The sequence below is a fragment of the Fomitiporia mediterranea genome (assembly GCF_000271605.1).
Source record: "Fomitiporia mediterranea MF3/22 unplaced genomic scaffold FOMMEscaffold_7, whole genome shotgun sequence".
In the NCBI taxonomy this organism is placed as follows: Eukaryota; Fungi; Basidiomycota; class Agaricomycetes; order Hymenochaetales; family Hymenochaetaceae; genus Fomitiporia; species Fomitiporia mediterranea.
The window spans coordinates 241,749-259,247 of record NW_006760392.1 but is presented as its reverse complement, the minus strand read 5'-3'; the positions used below and the strand labels follow the sequence as shown (position 1 = coordinate 259,247).

Below are 17,499 nucleotides of genomic sequence, written 5' to 3'. Positions count from 1 at the left end.
GTATATACGATTTTCCAGAAAAAGGCATCTTTTGCGCTTGATAACGGTCTCAAATTTGTCGATTATCCATCCTTTATTTGCATATGTACATACTTTATTTTTAACCTTTTTCATTTTCGATTTTTTTGTCCAACTCTACAGTTCTGTATACACCCGACACATGTCTATGGCTTCCTATACTTTCCCGTCTTTTGTACATGCTATGTTTCATTGTTTGCAAAGACATGATTATGTTTCTCTTTTTACAAATAACACCAGTTAGCGTGAAGGCTCGGCTATAGCCGGCTCATCAGGACGCGTAGTGATAAACGCGTTTGTTACCCACGACAACAACCATCAGCACATAAGTAAGCAGGGGAGTCGTTCTCTTGCCCATTTTTCGTCGAGTACCAGTCGGTAGAGTAGATGGACGCGTCTTATGTACTTGTAGACGATCGCTCGAGTAGCACCCCGTCGCGTTTGACGGTATGCCGATCGTTTATCCAATTGTTTCTTACGCGTTAAGTTCTAATGCGAATTTATCCAGAGCGCATCACACTCCCCTACGGAAGTTCAAGAACCTTCTTATGCTCATGACTGGCGCAAGAGCACGACTGGCGGGTTGCGGATAAGCGGAAGACATTTTGTTGACAAATATGGGCGAGTGTGTGGGCTTCGTGGTGTTAACTTGTCTGGAGCGTGTAAAACGTCAGTATATCTCATTATACACACTTTCGTGATATTGATACGAGTATGTGATGATATTGTTGTCATGTCCAGGCCTACAAATGATGACAATGCAATATTTCCGGACAGGCATGAACATGTCACGTTTGTCGGTCGACCGTTCTCTCTTGAGGAAGCTCCAGAACACTTCGCAAGATTAAGAAGATGGGGGTTGACTTTCAGTAAGTCTACCCATTGGTCTTCAAGATTGAAAAATAATTTAAATGTGGGAATAGTCAGATTTATCGTAACCTGGGAAGCCATAGAACACACAGCACCGTGCGTCCCTCAGTTCACAATTCGTTCAACTTCTTAACTGATCTATTCGACTTTAGAGGAGTGTACGACTGTGAATACCTCGAGTATCTTAAGGCGCTTCTTTCACTTCTTCCTCAGTTTGGACTCGTCGCCTTCGTCGAGATGCACCAAGACGTCTGGTCACGATACACTGGTGGGTCGGGAGCTCCCGCATGGACAGTCGCAGCAGTTGGGTTTGACATCCATAAGATTGAAGACGCAGGTGCTGCATGGCTAAAGGGCGTACGAGGTGGTGGGCATACGGAGGACGAACGTGGACTTTGGCCGTGCGGATATCAGAAGCTCGCTGCTGCTACGGTAGCGACTTGCTTCTGGGCTGGAGATGTTTTTGCACCTAAGTTGATGGTGGAAGGTGTGCCTGTGCAGAAATATTTGCAGGAGAGGTACTTGAAGGCATGGGAGCTACTGGCGAGTGCTGTCGGCGGACTGGAGGGTGTGATTGGCTTTGAGGTCAGCCACCCAATAATTTCTGCATTTTCCATCACAAGCTAATTACTTTTTTCTGTTTTAGATGATGAATGAACCTCATAGAGGATACATTAACGTACCTTCAATGCATTCTTTTGATTACAACACTGACTTGCACTTGGCACACGTCCGTAAGTCTCTTCCTGCACTACACTTCCTACAGAATCTCATATTCTTGCAGCGTCCCCTCTACAATCCTTTGCTCTCGGTGCAGGGCATCCACAGAATGTCCCTCATTACACCCGTTCCTTTCCCATGCCGACCAAACTTACAAGCTTTGAACTACTAAATACCGAAGAGATCAATGTCTGGCGGACCGATGGCCCGACGGGTGGCAAGTGTTTATGGGAGATACATGGCGTTTGGGGTTGGGATAAGCACAAGAAAGAAGCCGTTGCCCTGAGGGAGAGCTACTTTGAGAAGCACCCTATGACCGACAAAATGGTAAGTGAAAGTCATGAGCTTTGCCTCTGAAGTCGCTGAAATGCATTTACCTCTTGATATACGTATTCTGCTATTTAGGTTGACTGGTACACTGATTTTTACTATCCAGTGCTTCTCAAGTGGGCAGAAAGGGTACGCGCTGTATCGTCAGCAGATAAAATGATCTTCACCGAGCCTATCCCTAACGAGGTAGACTTATTGGTTCTATGCGTAAATACTATACTCACATTCACTACTCTAGTTCTGTCCGTCTTCCTGGAGCGCTAAGTGGCGACCATCGAACATGGTGTTTGCACCTCACTGGTAGGCACTAATAAATCGATGTTATAGAGGTCCTTTCCTTACTAGTATCGGATAGGTATGATTTGAATGCGCTGTTCAGGAAAGCATTTGGAGAATTTTCTGTTAATGTACAGGGACTCTCGCGAGTACGTCTAATTCGATCCTCTTTACGCTTTGTCCTGCGGATTGATTGATAGGATCTTGGCAGGGAATGTTCCCTCTGAAAGCGTTCTACTGGGGTCAAGCTGGTGCACGCGAGAACTTTTCTTTGCAGATAAGGAATATAGCCGAAGCGAGCTATAAGGCCCTTGGAGAGGTTCCTGTCATTATCGGAGAGTGCGGTGTTCCAATGGACATGAAGTGAGTTCAACGTTTTCAAAATAGTGTAACGGTAACTTAGACAGTCGAAGCCACGGAGAGGCGTTCAGGACGAATGATTTCGTATGGCAAGCAAAGACGATGGATGCAATGATTACTGCTTTAGAGCGAAGTCTTATTGGCTACACGTATGTACTTTTCAAGAAATATTTCTATGAGACTTTGCTTACAATACACAATAGGCTCTGGAACTACAACCCAGATAATGACGATAAGCATGGTGACTACTGGAATGGCGAGAACTTTTCATGGTTCAGCCGGAGCCGAGCTCAACAGAAACCAGGCCTCGAGCAGAGTTCCTCCAGTCTAGATGAAGGCGGACGGCTCTTACGAGCAGTTGTGCGACCTTATCCGGCCAAGACAGCTGGTATACCGATCAAGTTCGATTATGAGATGAATACTGGACGTTTTGAGTTTGAATGGATCATACCTTCCTCTACTTCTTCGTCGTCTTCAACTTCAATATATCCTCCGACGAACGTGGCAAGTCATAGACTCACATCTAATGAGACCGAGATATTCCTTCCCTCTATGCTAGCACGCGGACGGAAAGTGATCGTCCGAGGGCTGGAGGCGAGCGGCGAGTACCATTATGATGAAGCACATCAAACACTTGTCATTCGCGCGCGGAGTGACTCTCCAGGAACTATACACTGTATCGTTGTAGAACTCGACCCGCCGTTGAAGAACGAGTTTGTCGTTAATTCGTTCTGGAGTGACTTCAGTGGGTGGATCTCAGCGGGTATTGCTGCATGGATTGCGGTTTTGGCGTACTTCTATCTTTCTTGATTTTCAATAGATATATACATATCGCTAGAAGCTTGAGAGATTTCTCTCTTTTCTCTCAATTTCCTGTATATAGATGCTGCCTCAAGCATAGTCAACCAACATGGACTGAAGGTCTACGTTGCCATATTAGGCAACCAGTAGTGGCGTTGTGGATACGCGCCTTCATTATTAATAGTGGCCGTCTTCACATCCTCCCTTCATCTTCATCCTTAATTTAAGTCAGAATGACGAGCATGGATGTTGACATACCAGACATCGCCATCGAAGATGCTATCATTCAACAAGCTCAGGCTGAATCATCACATAGAGCAGAGGGCAAGAAACCGATGGTCGTCCGAGTAGATGAGGCGCACCCGTTTGACCTGGGGGCGTACAACGCGAGCTACAACAGTAAGTCTAACCTTAGTTGAATAATTCATAACTTCTCTGATATCACTGTGAGCAGATAGAACCGCAATATATCGACTTCTGTATATACTTGAGCTCTGTCCCTCTCTCGCCAAGGAGGCGTTCCAACTTGCCGTGCAGCGCATTAAAGCAGGGCGTGACCCTCAGTTGTATCAGAATGCTCTCAACCTCTACAATACATCTCTTCCAGAAGGATCAGAGGGGGAAGAAGTGGATGCAGCTTGGTTGGAGAAGGTGGTGGCGAGCAATACGAGTGAGAGGAATAAGTTGGAGGTGGAGTTGAAGACGTACACCAGTAATATGATTAAGGAGAGTATTCGAGTGAGTTCTTATATCATACATTCTTTAAAGTAAGGAGGCTCCCAGGGATACAATCTGATGGGCAATTCGATAGATGGCACATAGGGATCTGGGGAACTTTTATAGAGCGACTGGTGATGACGGTGCTGCACTCAAGCATTACACGAAGTCTCGTGAGTATTGTACCGCGAGCCAACATGTTCTGGATATGTGTCTGTCCGTTCTGGAGGTTTGTATTCCAGAACCTTATGTTACACCTGTTTGCATTAACTTGTTTTCTATAGCTCCTTGTCGAGCAACGCAACTATGCACACATTCCAACATACGTCTACAAGGCCGACGCCGCACTGGACGTTGCTACCACAGGGGCTTCCAATTCAGGAACTTCTCAGCCCTCTGGACCGACACAATTGCACCGAAAACCGGGTGGCACGACTCAGTCTGCGGAACGCGAGAAGATACAAACGAAGCTTGACGTCGCCACCGCTGTATCGTATCTAGGTCAAGGGAACTATGAACGTGCCGCTGTGACATTCCTAAAGCTAGGACCTCCAAAGTCTTTGGAGGACTGGAATGGGAAGGTTGTTTGGGTTACTCAGTGTGTGCATTATGGACGGTCGAAGACTGACATAATTTCCACATTAGATCATCACTCCCTCAGATATTGCTATCTATGGCACTCTGTGTGCTCTTGCTACGATGTCGCGTGGTGCCATCACAGCGCAACTCCTCGATAGCGAAACTTTTGCGAACTATTTGGAGTATGAGCCATACGTGCGCGAACTCGTAAATGCGTATATGGGAAGCAAGTTCAGGAACGTGCTTGAACTTCTCGAGAGGTATTCTGTGCGTCATTCAGAGTTACATGCGTTTCAGCATTTCATAAGTCTTTGATTATTGTCTGTCCTGACAGGCTCGCCATTACCTTGACATCCACCTCAGTATACACATTCACGACCTAACGAACCTCATCCGAGACCGCGCTCTCGTACTCTACTTCCAACCCTTCGCATCCGTCAAACTACAAAAGATGTCAGTAGCGTTCGGTATCCCCGTAGACGAGCTCGAGAAGCTCGTTGTGGGACTCATTCAGAGCGGGAACATTAAGGGACGTGTGGATAGTCGCAATAAGGTGTGTTGTGGCTGATGCAATGGTTGATCTAACTGGCTTTTTGTGTTTTTGTTTCCATTAGATTTTAAAAGCAAGTGTGATTGACCAACGTGCGGAACTCTTCGCTCGTGCTGCGCGAGCTGGTGCGGAGATTCAAGCTATGAATAGGAAATTGTTACTTCGTATGAGATTGTACGTGGTTTCATCTTCCTCACATCCTTTCTCCTGCCTGCCCGCGATTATATTTGGTATGTCGAACTAATCGCTCGATTCCGTCTAACTTCCAGACAACAAGCAGACTTGATTGTTAAACCACCGAGAGCCCCGAAGCAGGCACAAGGATCGTCGACATTAAGCGCCGGGCCATCCTTCAATTTGGAGAGTGGGGAGAGTATTGAGGTGCAGTAAAAGTCGATCTCATGAACATGAGCATGCTGGCTAGAAACTTGTACTCCATGTAGTAAAAAATGTAAATGTATAAACACCAAGCTTGCCGCTAAACAGTACCTTGGCACCAGGTTGTCTTGTCGGTTGGCGTCAAAAAACGTGCCGAAAAGAATTCACCTCCTGTCTTCCTTCATTCGATATAAACTCAACAAGCGCAGTCGATCAAGAAAATGTAAGGCTAATACGTCGAGATATGCTATGAATAATTTACAGTTGGTACTACCGTAACAAAAATCTAGATCCACTATCAAAGTCAATAGTAGTGTGGTATGCAAACAACAATTGTCCGTACGAACCGAACCCAGTATGCCTACCAAACTCGCAACAGAACATTTTCGAAAAACAAACAAACATCAAAGTCCCTACGAAAACGAATACCATCCTTTAATGCATCTTGAAGCTCCTGTTGTGGCGCACCCTCACGGCATCAGGCTTTATTGAGGCGTTTGGCATACTCTCCCAAACCGGATCCACATCTGGTCCGTCCAAGTCACCAGCACCATCCCAACCCCAACACCAAACATACTCCGGTCCAGGCACAAACGTCAGCTCGTCCGACTCTTCTTCTACAAATAACCTATCATGCGGTCCGAACCAACTTCGATCTTGTGGGTCTGAGCGTGGGTTATCTGGTAAACCACCGAGACGAGTGTATCCTCGTATTGCTGAGAGGTTCCGACGTGGAGGGTGGACGATCTCGAAGACTTTATTGTCGTATGCGAGTTTCACACGTGGGACCATGACGATTCGGCCGTATCCTGCTGCCCAATAGTCGTTGCAAAGTAAGGAGCATTCGGAGGCACTGCATTCGCCTTGATGGATGCGAGCCATGCGGAATCGGACGTGTGGAGCGGCGTAGAGTGGTTCGGGGTCGAGAACGGCGATTCCGTTCCAGCAGGATTGGACTTGGATGGGTAGGTGCCGTTGGAATCTTTCGGATGAGGAAGGGTGGTGGAAGACGTCTTCGAATGGTGTGTTTTCGAGTGCAGTACCGTTAATGTCTCGGGCGACCCAGTTATCGTAGAATACGGGTTGTCGCTAAATATTAAAGTTAGAGAGTTATCACAATAATGAACACATAGGTATATTGGCTCACAATCTCATCATGATACATATAGTCAGCAGCACAAGTTACTCCAGCATTCTGTCTCCGACTCTGCCAGATCAACTCGAGCAGGTCGTCCACGCAAGGTAAAATATCATTCATGAAAATAACGGTATCGAAGTACTCGCTCTCAGAATCTCGAAGTTCATACAACGGAGCCATCGCGGCGTTGCGTACTTCTGCGAGGTATTCGATACGATGTGCATGAATACCCCTTTTCCTGTTACTTGACTTGATAATAACGCGCATGCCGACGCTATGCATCAGAGCGTCGAAAATTCGGAGGAGCGCTTGAGTCTGATCGTTTGACCCGTTTTCGTATATCGAAATGAAGATATTCTGGTATCCCACGATAGAACCGACTCGGAACATAGTCGCGAATAAATCCGGTATGATATCAAACGAGTTGTATAGGTTGATGGCGAAGAAGTACTTGTGATTCTGCGGGACAAGGTCCCGAGGAACGTGTTGATACGCATCAACATCAACTGCACCGTCAAAAGGATTGAGGCCGAGTGCTCCTAGCCATGAGTTCCTCGAAGGCATTTGGTGACCGATGAGCGGTGCGTATCGTTCCATAGCTTGTTCAATGTAAAGCGGTTGTGCACCGCGCGTGCATTCGCGAGTATAATGCGGAGTAAGGGTCGTAAGGAGATCCAAGACACGTTTTCGCTGTTTTAATGTCGGGATTGCTATTGGTTGACGCGAGAACGACCCAAAGCTAGAGTGTAGCGTCGAAGCGTGTCCACCTCGCCATACTTCTTTTTCTTGCGATACATTGGAGGACAACCGAGCATAGAGGAGCCCCAAGCAGACGCCAATTACCAGCATCAATGGCCCTGGTATTCGCAGGCGCGCGAACATTGGGGGCGCGCTTCGACCTTTGAGCGACATGGCGGGGTCGGCGGTGAACACGAGAGAGCGTGAGCAAAACCGGCAATCGAGCGGCGGAGGAGGAAGTGCAAATGATCGACGGCACGTGAAACTGCTTGGTCACAAGTATGACATAATGTATTTGTCTATTTAGGGTAACAGCACGTGAGAAGTAAAACTGTACAGCAGTAGCACGCCAAGTTCTCCGTTCTACTTTTGTTGGTAACGGGAACGTCGGTGAACAGTATCCTCAAGACAAAGGTGAGTCCGTCATTATGTATGTCTTTTGTACAGGTGTTCACGATATGTGCTAGGGCTATTCTATCCAGTATCTACCATGGCCCAACGTGTAACAATCCGCAAGCGCACGCCCTACAACACCACTTCCAACCGCCGACGCATCGTCAAAACTCCCGGTGGAAAGCTCGTCTACCACCATCTCAAGAAGCCCGGTACCGCTCCCAAGTGTGGCGACTGTGGAATTGCGTTGCCTGGTGTATGTCCTACTCAGCCTCTCCGTATGCTTATTTTACTGATAAAACGTTCTTACGGGTGGAATGGTGTCGTTATGGATAGATCCCTGCCCTCCGTCCACGTAAATATGCAACTGTGTCGAAGCGTGTGAAGACCGTTCGTCGTGCTTATGGCGGTTCGCGATGCGGTGACTGTGTCAAGTCTCGGTATGTCGTTATCCTCTCCTCTCTCGTGTCTCTGTTTCCCAATCTCTGGTTGATTTCGTAATGCATTTGTAGTATCATGCGTGCGTTCCTTGTAGAAGAAGCAAAGATCGTAAAGAAGGTCATCAAGCAACAACAGAAACCTGCCGGTCGCAAGTAAACGTAGTCGTTTTGTATGACCCTCATTGTCCATGTCTTTCCGCTTTCCTATACACATCTCTTCCACTGCATGTTTGCTGTTATGTAGGTAGACTTGCAACTACAAAATCTATGGGACCGATGAGGTCGCTATGCAATTCTGTATGTACCAAAATAATGAGATTAAGGCAATCGGAACTCCTGCAGTCAATAGGTTTTTCGCTGGTTCACTCGTGCAAACAATTTCTTCCATATATATTGAGTCAGAGTATTGGTGAGTTGTGTCTACAACGACGATTCCAAGCTTGCCAGGCGTAACAAAGAATTGCATGTCAAAATCCTTATTGCAACTATGCGCATGTTCCAGGAGCACTATTCATTGAAGGCATTGTTTTCTCTAATTCGGGTGGCGCTGAGAACTAGTATTGGTACCTTAGGGGTCATACTGGTCATACTGGTCATACTGGTCACAAAACAGTTGAACCTTTTCATGGTATTAATGGCACAATGTGAAAGATAAGCTCCAGATAAGCTCAACGCTGACATGTTTGTGTTGCTAACTTGAGTCGAGAAGTGGATTCCAGACTTTTCAGATCCTGAACAGTCCGGTTATCTTCACATAAGGCCATTAGGGCCAGTCCACGAGCAACGAAGAATATTTTGACTATGATGCATTGAAGCAATGGCACCGCATAAACCATACATGTTTCGGGGAGGGCATATAAGAGATAATGGATTTGAGAAAAACGCGTAGCCTGGCTAGATTAATCACGCCGTGCGAGTTTCCCAACATCCGAGTATGGCAACGACATGGGTAGGAAGAAATGAGAATGACAGAAGGAGCCATGGAGGTATGTAAAAGAAAGCTTTTACTTTTTACTCGGCATCTACGACTGTGGTTTCGAGCCCCTGAATGTATATTATAAGTACAGTAATGAATCGATGACGGCGTGGCACGCACCTTGAAAGAGATAACTGGTACATATGATGCGTAGGTATAGAGCTTTTCCTTCGCGTCCTCGTCATCATTGCGTTTACCTGTACAAAGAAGTGCATGTTATACCACAATCCAAATCCCGAATCGACAACTCCTCCATCTAGTTTTCCGATTGAAAGGTAGAGAAGGGGATATATCAACACTCACGTTCAAGTCGTACCCGAATCCTGTGTGGGACGTTCTTAATTCCCTGAGACCACAGCTGCTGGTTCAACTTCGGGTCAACCCGTACATCGCGTGTCCCCATCGCCTTTTGCGCAAACTGGACGACGCTCTTCACAGCCCACGGTGCACGTTTCTTGAACGAGCGACCGTGAACGCATTTGTGCAGGTGGATCGTATATTCGCGTGTGACGACATCTTGGAGGGCGGAGCGTTTGCCCTTGCCGCTGGTCTGATAAGAATTGGACGGAGCATCTCATTCAGTCGTTTTGCCTGTTTGCTAATAAGCGATAGAATCACCTTTTTGGTTGCTGGAGCCTAAGGCGCGACGTGAGCTATTGAAAGGCATGCTGAAGGACATTAAACGTACCATCTGTGTAGTCTTCACGTCGTCGGTCGTCGGTCGTGTACAGTGTGTCCAAATTCCACGGGTAGCGTTGAGACTGTGAGAACTGGAACTGTATAGCATAATCACATGATGTAGTTACCTAAACAATCTTACTTACTTAATACTTAGTAGAAAGCAAACTGATTAACGCGGCCACGTGCCGGAAGGACTTGAACCCCGAAATATCCGGATCTGCCGGATCAGACAGAACGGGGAAAGATTTTCAACCTTGTTTTCTTTTCAATTGACCATTACGAAAGGGGCACTTGAGCGAAATATTCTTGAGAAGCCCGCAAGTACCTTTGTCGATAAGCCAAGGAACGTCTGGTCAGATTCGCGGAAAGAGAGATGGTTAAATGTGTGGAAACGGTATAACTGTAAGGAACGGGATCGGTGGGAGGTTTACTGTCCAAATGTGGTGTTACCTTTAGAAGACACCAATCACATATGCATCTCTTTGTATTCTGGCTCGGGCAGAAGTGCGGAAGCATATTGTATTTTGACCCTGGGGATTGCCTTGTTCTGAGTCTCACTACCGTACATAGCATCGCCTTTCATCGCCTTTCATCGCACACTGGTTCCTTACATGCGCGTGTCGTGTATCAGAGTTACAGTATATGACAACAGTTGAGCAGAACAGGGGCAAGGTAAGGTAGTCGTTATTCTGCCTCAATTCGCTGATGTGATGCTCTTGAACATTTTAATGCATCAGATGCCTAGACACGCACGGTGCTTCGAGTAATTTGCTTCTGATGCTTCGTCTTCGTTTCGGGTGATGGTTGATTGAAATGAGATGCCAAAGTATGGAATCCAGGGACCTACTGGTGTTGAATGACTGATGACCACTGCCGTACACGATCATACAAATCTATATCGGTTCTAATGCGAAAGGGGAAACTCTAAAGCGAAGAGTATAAAACTTACGCACCTGTTGCGACGGACGGGAGCACCCCGTTCCCTCTGCGCTGACCGTCCCTTCGGTTTCCTCGGGTCCTCTTACCTCGTTTTCACTCTTTGTTCCCCTGTCGTTGCCTGCGCTGTCATTGCCGTCCAGCACTCCAACCAACTCTTCTTCCTACCTACACGAACACGACGCTCAAAATGCGCTTCACCATCACTCTACTCTTCGCCGGCGTGGCCTCCGCCTTCCTCGTCTCGCGACAAAACGTACCGCGTACGTTTCTCATCTCGTTCCATAATGCATCTTTAATTGATAAACCTCCGACCCAACGCAGAGTGCGCTTTGACGTGCATTGGCAATGCCGACCTCGGAGGCTGCTCAGCGACGGACAACCAATGCCTGTGCACGAACCAGCAGTTCATACAGAGCACAACTACATGCATTGAGAGCACCTGCTCGGGTAGTGACCTTGCCGCTGCAGAGGCCTTTGCGCAACAGTCGTGCGCCTCGGTCGGTGTTACGCTCACCGCGCCTGGAAGTGCCTCCGCTACGCAGACCAGCGCTAACCCCTCTGGCTCTGGCAGCAATAGCGCGACCTCCACTGGTAGCAACAGCGCGTCTACTCCGTGAGTGTGCCTTATACAGTTTCGGAGACGCGATATCTGACAGTGACATGATCCGCGTTTTCCCCTGATCGATTCTTTCTCACGCCATAGTTCGTCGAGCTCAGCGGCAAAAGCGACTGGCATCCCGGTGGTTGCCGCAGCTGCACTTGGTCTCGCCGCCTTCGCACTCTAAACTCCACCGTACGATACCGGAATTCGGAGAAACACCCTACAGGACTGAAAATGCTTCGCACAGGGACAAGCCTAGAGAAATCGCCGAGTCCGACATCGAAGTGTGGAATCCATATGGCTCAGATCGTCCCTCTTCCCCAATCCTCTCTTTATTCTCTTCTTATTATCCTTTCGTGCTTTAATTATTGCTTTTCCTCTTCTTTTGTTTACTGAAGATCTTGCTAAGATTATTCTTCTGTTGTTGTTTTGTATTTGTCAACCATGAACTTTCTGCTCACCTGCGCGTTGGATGCTGGGGTTCTATTCGAATGTGATGGAATTCGCTTTCTAGAATCCTATCTCAGTTCACACTGCGAGGAATAGTCTCATTCCGGTATGCTGTACACGCGACCAGCTGAGAGATGCGCCATGGACGCTTCCATGCCTTACGAAGGCCAAGCATGGGAGTTTACAAGATAGAAGCTCAAGTACCAAGCTCAAGTACCAAGATAACTGCGGCTAAGGAGAGTTTTAGTTCACCGGAGGTTCAATCTTTCATCATTTCAATTTTAGATGAGACGAGAAGCGTTGGCCGTTGAACACCTAGACTGAACTCTGACCTCGTTATCGGGGGACACGGTGATTCTTCCTTCCACCGCCTCGGATGCAGAAAGGCTGTATCTCACCAAGATGATTGCAACCTGACAGAATAACTGACAAGAATAACCAGATCAATCGACCCACTTTGTAAACACCCGCGGAGCTCGAGGACTGTATGAAACTCAATTGAATGATCGGCGCCCAAAAGTTCCGCAACAAATAAATTGCGAATGCTTCACTACTGAATGGCGACTGAACATCGATCACTGGATGCTAATCGAACAGCAGTGAGCGGGTATCACGAGTTGGGATCATCGAAGACTTGTTGCTCGATCGGGGATCAGTGTTCGGAAGGTGTAGAGCGCTAACTCAGCAATAGGCGGTGAGTGGATCACGCAAACTTGGACAGATCATCAGCGTATGTACAACGCATCAATAAGCCGGCAGATTAAACATACGACCCCCAACTACACCATGGAACTCCGACCGAATAGATTTGAGCGGATACTTCGGCGGAGAGCAGGAGATCCAATAACAAGATATTCCTGGAGAGGTCTGCATGTAAGCAACGCCAAGTCGGTCCGCAGGGAAACCAAGCCAAAGCACATACAGACATGAAATCAGTGCCGAGAGCACTCATTCTGCAGGGAGCGAAAAGTCGATAGCCTCTTTGCACGCTTGGTCTACAATTTCCAAGCATTCTAGAGCCAAATTTGGGGGGCATGCATCTCTGACGCAAGAAGTGAAAGTATCCAATGCTCCGTTGTAATCGCATATACACAAGTCAAGACTTGGACCGCAGTCGAGTCCCGCGACGGAATCTATGTAACAATCCGTCCCGCATGCCGGGACTGTTGTAGAGTTAGAGACTAAGTGTGTACGAATGAAATGAAGGTAATTAGTAGACTAACAAGGGAGCTGCGGCAGCTGCCTATCGGAGAGTGAGGCAGAAGCAGAAGAAACGGCGATGCCAGCGAAGATGAGTGCAATATCAAGACGCATTTTGCTTGTGTTTGTGTTTGCTGAGCTGAGGGACTGGGGGGACAAGAGTCACGCCTTTTATACCAGTAAACACCTGCAAGTTGGGATAATCATGGATAGCTAGTTTAACGTATGCGTATGTACAAATTTTGTGGTTCAGTCATACTACTTCTGCTAATCACGACAGGTTGAACCAGAGATCAGTGCTTCGACTGTAAACCTTTGTGTCAGACAGTAAGTTGTCTATCCGAGAACCTTTCACGTATGTGAAGTGTCATTACAACCGGCTGAACAAAAATTTAGGACAAGTCGCAAGGATGTTTTTAACCATACCGTCTCCATCCTGAGCCAAATCCGGTCGGTAAATGGTTCATTTCCTAAGTGGCCGATTTTGAATGTGTAGATCTACTGTAGATGTTCTGTTGTGTTAGGTGACTCAGGTCGAGTATGCCACGTGCTCGTATGACCTTCTCCGTCTTCTCCGTCAATTTTGGGTCTGGACTCTGGACAGCCGTCTTCCTTTAACTAATTCTTGAGGATCCTCTGCAACACTTTCTGCCTAGACAAGGTGATTTCGAACGCGAGCAACGTTGAAAAGGTGCTGATGGCTTGCATAGATACCGAGTTATAGACGTCTACGTTCACGTTGTGGACTACGTGGCCAGAATCCTTCTGAGGCCAGAAGTTGAGTTCTATATGCTGTTAAGTCAACGGATCTCAAACCTGTCCTTATTTTCTGATGAGTGGCCACAGTCTTAACCTACCAGTGCTGGCAACATCATAAAGTGATATAGGAATGCTGTTCTGAACAGTATTGACACTGTTCTTCCTCGGATCACCTCTTCATTAGACGACTCGAACTGTGTTGGTTAGTGAATTACTTTTTGATCTTCTTTTTCAAGATGCTTGTTGAACTATCTGGTCTCAAAAAAACCTCAGAGTGTTCTTATTGCTGGGTGGCACAGACAATTCTACAAGTGGTAGAAGGATGTGCTGGGTAAAGTCAATGTAATTAGAGTGAAATGAATCAAAACAAAGTCTGAGGGAGGGTTGTAGCCTTGCTGACATCCACCCTTTGTGTACATAAATGTCCAGGAACTTTGCAGATCATATTCAGCCTGACTAGTTAACAACTAGGCTTGTAACCTGTAATTAGTCTTTATCAAGTACAGTAGACAATCTTATAATGAATACAATTGTTTCACTGAATTTCTATTCCTTTATAGATTCATTCCATAAGAGATTGAAAATAGTTGGCAATAATGAGATTTGTTACAGTTAATTTCTATTCCTTAATACATTTATTCCTTATTACTGTATTCCTTATGAGATTTTCTATTATAGTTACAAGATGCTATTGTACTACTAATAGCACTTGTAATTAATCTAGAAGACTGACTTGGAGGCTCAGGCTGTGCAAGCAGTGACTGGAAGGATCAAATAGATCACTCAATTAGGGAGATGGTCTAGATCAAAGCAGAAAGGTATTGCCAAAATGAGCAATGCTGCATATACCCACTCTATGCTCAATAGTTCTGTCTTGATTTTATGTCTCACATCTCACTGTGGTTCTGGTACTGCTAGTGCACATATTGCTCAAGATGCACAACTGTATTTACTACCTCTCATGAGCTTGACCTTTGCTATTCTCTGAATCTGGGTTAATAACAGGCAATAGGGGTGGTCAGACCTGTGGATTCAGGATGTGATTCTATTATGAGATGATTAGTTCATCAACAGACAAACCATGAGACAATGACTTCATAATGTCTTAGTTAGAATACATACAATATAAGGACAAGAGACACTGAGCAGTCAATTGTCACCTCACCCCTTGTCTATGTGTGCCCCCCTTAAGTTTTCCCTCTTAACAGGTTATGAGCCTTGTGCTCCCTGTATACACACATCCACTGTACACTCTTAACTCTTTACTTGCATACATTTGCACACATTTGCATCATGGTTCCCCTACATACAGATACACACTGTAAACCAGCTGATGTACCTAAATACTTTGGTCAAAACATTACAATGCTTAAGACCAAAGCAAACTACAAGATGTGGCACTACTGTATTGTTTCTAGTGTTGCAGCTACATACTTCAAACACTTACTAAAGGATGAACTGTAGAACAAAGCTGAGAGGGAGATGGCTAAGACCATTCATACATGCATAGTTAATAACATTACTAACACAATATTGGCAAACTATATACACTTTGATATGTCTATCCCTCAGTTAATGAAAGTGCTTGAAGAATGCTTTAACCCTCAGACAGCACATAAAAAGGCTATCAACAAATTGGCACTGTTTATTTGTAGAGACTATGTAAAACATTTTAGACATACATTAGATAGACTTGAGGAAGCATACACAACTCTGTCTACTAACAGTGATCCACCACACAACTCTACATACAAAGCAGCAATATTGCTTGCCACTCCTGAGCAATATACACACATAGTAAATACAATAATACAATCTACTAATGCCCAAAACAAAGGCAAACCAGTCAATGAACATAAGAAAGTTGAACTGAAACAACTAATCCTTGTATTACAGAATGCCTATAACAATTACTGTGTTAAACAAGTACAAGATTCTAATGATCAGACAAAGAATAATGTACACACTAATACAATGTATAAAGCTAATAAGTAGAGGAAATTCAATCTGCCAAATCTGTTCAATCTGACAAAAGCAAAATGTTTCAATTGTAGAAAAACAGGACATTTCTCTAAGGAATACTGTAAACCTCCTACTAAAGCTACAAAGCTTGCACACACTAAACATTAGGCTAACATTGTGTATAAAACAAAACAAACTGTGGAAAACACAACAAACACATTTATTATTGAAAACCCAAACAAAAACAATGTTGAATTAAAGGAAGGCAATGTTGAAATGAACAATAACACCTACACTCTTATTCCAAGCAACTAGGACAAACAATTCGAACAATACACTTCCTGGGTATGTACCAATGTATTTACAAATACAATCATAGCTAACAAGAAATCCTATACACAAACAATGGATTTACTCAATTCTGGTACATTAATACATGCTACTCCTTATCTATTTTGATTAACAGATGTACACAACATAACTCCTACAATTGTAACTATTGCAAATAGATCAACAATGACTCTTAATTGAGCTGGATCTATGTGTATCGAAATCCCAAAGAATATACAAGAAAAAAGTATCATAACATTACAAAACGTCTATTACTATCCACAAATGAACTTTTCCCTCATAAGTCAAGCACTACTATGTAGGGAAGGTTATTCTTTTATGTTTACAAACAATAATTGTACTATAACATTACTATGTAACAAATACATTGGACATATACAATTGAGAAATAACTTGTATATTTTGTACAATAATCATTTATTAAAAACAATGAACAACTATCTATTTATGATATACATAAATGCCTCAGACATATAAGTTACAATTATATTAAACAATTATTAAAGACACAACCAAGTGTACTATCAACTAAAATAATGAACTACAAAGAAAAAGAATGTATTGAATGTATAAAAGCAAATATTGAACATACACTAATACTAAAACTACATCAATCTCCTCTTGCAAATCAATTTGGAGATCTTATTCATATTGATATCATTGGTCCTATTGAACCACACACATATAAGAACATACACTACTTATTAACAATTGTAGACAATTCTACTTGTTGGTGCATAATGCTCAAACTATAAACAAAATCCAATGCATATATATAATACATACAATGGACAACCAAAATATTTACACAGTACAGAGTTAAAATAAAGCTTTTACAAAGTGATAACAATACTGTATTCCTTAGTAAAGATTTCCAACAATATTTAGATTCACAAGGAACAAAACAAAGACTAACAGTACATCATACTCTGTAACAGAACAGAACAGCAGAACAAACTCATAAAACTATATTTAGAGGTGTAAGAGCATATCTAACATCTACTGAATTACTGTTTATATTATAGGCTGAAGCAGCAATTCATATTACCTATATTTATAATAGAACACTGTGTGCTACTTTAAATTATAATACCCCACATTACAAACATTACAGAACACACAGAACAATTGATAATATATATGAATTTAGTCAATATATTATCATTCACAATGAAAATCCTACAAAAATACAACAGTAAGGTATCATTGCTTGTTGGATAGGATTAGACAATGAAAGTAAAGGCTATAAAACTTGGCACAATTAATAAAATC

The 17,499-nt window shown here is 44.4% G+C and overlaps 7 protein-coding genes across 7 annotated transcripts; 4 read left to right on the top strand and 3 right to left on the bottom strand.

Annotated features, from left to right (window-relative positions):
• The first annotated feature begins 352 nt into the window (after nucleotides 1-352).
• On the top strand, nucleotides 353-3,551 carry FOMMEDRAFT_108836 (glycoside hydrolase family 5 protein). The gene is made up of 13 exons (XM_007267209.1): nucleotides 353-465; nucleotides 527-687; nucleotides 760-887; nucleotides 942-984; nucleotides 1,041-1,473; nucleotides 1,535-1,622; nucleotides 1,673-1,935; nucleotides 2,014-2,124; nucleotides 2,177-2,238; nucleotides 2,294-2,363; nucleotides 2,426-2,577; nucleotides 2,628-2,723; nucleotides 2,778-3,551. The coding sequence occupies exons 1-13, from the start codon at nucleotides 406-408 to the stop codon at nucleotides 3,382-3,384; spliced, it is 2,274 nt and encodes a 757-aa protein (XP_007267271.1). The 5' UTR covers nucleotides 353-405; the 3' UTR covers nucleotides 3,385-3,551.
• A 159-nt stretch (nucleotides 3,552-3,710) lies between these two features.
• On the top strand, nucleotides 3,711-5,611 carry FOMMEDRAFT_87024 (uncharacterized protein; the record flags this gene model as incomplete). Its single annotated transcript, XM_007267208.1, has 8 exons — nucleotides 3,711-3,774; nucleotides 3,830-4,113; nucleotides 4,187-4,321; nucleotides 4,377-4,673; nucleotides 4,738-4,938; nucleotides 5,006-5,224; nucleotides 5,286-5,395; nucleotides 5,491-5,611. 8 exons carry the CDS (start codon nucleotides 3,711-3,713, stop codon nucleotides 5,609-5,611), a joined length of 1,431 nt encoding a protein of 476 aa, XP_007267270.1.
• Nucleotides 5,612-5,837: 226 nt separating this feature from the next.
• FOMMEDRAFT_123902 (capsular associated protein) lies at nucleotides 5,838-7,636 on the bottom strand. Its single transcript, XM_007267207.1, has 2 exons — nucleotides 6,747-7,636; nucleotides 5,838-6,688 (listed from the first exon to the last, which is right to left on the bottom strand). Exons 1-2 carry the CDS (start codon nucleotides 7,617-7,619, stop codon nucleotides 6,035-6,037), a joined length of 1,527 nt encoding a protein of 508 aa, XP_007267269.1. The 5' UTR covers nucleotides 7,620-7,636; the 3' UTR covers nucleotides 5,838-6,034.
• A 329-nt stretch (nucleotides 7,637-7,965) lies between these two features.
• On the top strand, nucleotides 7,966-8,453 carry FOMMEDRAFT_32991 (60s ribosomal protein l34-b; the record flags this gene model as incomplete). Its single annotated transcript, XM_007267206.1, has 3 exons — nucleotides 7,966-8,124; nucleotides 8,205-8,308; nucleotides 8,381-8,453. Coding segments are annotated over 3 exons (336 nt in total), but the record flags the coding sequence as incomplete, so codon positions are not given.
• An 866-nt stretch (nucleotides 8,454-9,319) lies between these two features.
• Nucleotides 9,320-10,071, bottom strand: FOMMEDRAFT_156978 (ribosomal protein L31e; the record flags this gene model as incomplete). Its single annotated transcript, XM_007267205.1, has 5 exons — nucleotides 9,320-9,352; nucleotides 9,405-9,481; nucleotides 9,588-9,834; nucleotides 9,903-9,920; nucleotides 9,973-10,071. The coding sequence occupies 5 exons, from the start codon at nucleotides 10,069-10,071 to the stop codon at nucleotides 9,320-9,322; spliced, it is 474 nt and encodes a 157-aa protein (XP_007267267.1).
• A 1,020-nt stretch (nucleotides 10,072-11,091) lies between these two features.
• Nucleotides 11,092-11,521, top strand: FOMMEDRAFT_88233 (uncharacterized protein; the record flags this gene model as incomplete). The annotated part of the gene is made up of 2 exons (XM_007267204.1): nucleotides 11,092-11,164; nucleotides 11,226-11,521. 2 exons carry the CDS (start codon nucleotides 11,092-11,094, stop codon nucleotides 11,519-11,521), a joined length of 369 nt encoding a protein of 122 aa, XP_007267266.1.
• Nucleotides 11,522-12,903: 1,382 nt separating this feature from the next.
• Nucleotides 12,904-13,269, bottom strand: FOMMEDRAFT_156976 (uncharacterized protein; the record flags this gene model as incomplete). Its single annotated transcript, XM_007267203.1, has 2 exons — nucleotides 12,904-13,118; nucleotides 13,179-13,269. 2 exons carry the CDS (start codon nucleotides 13,267-13,269, stop codon nucleotides 12,904-12,906), a joined length of 306 nt encoding a protein of 101 aa, XP_007267265.1.
• Nucleotides 13,270-17,499: the final 4,230 nt, after the last annotated feature.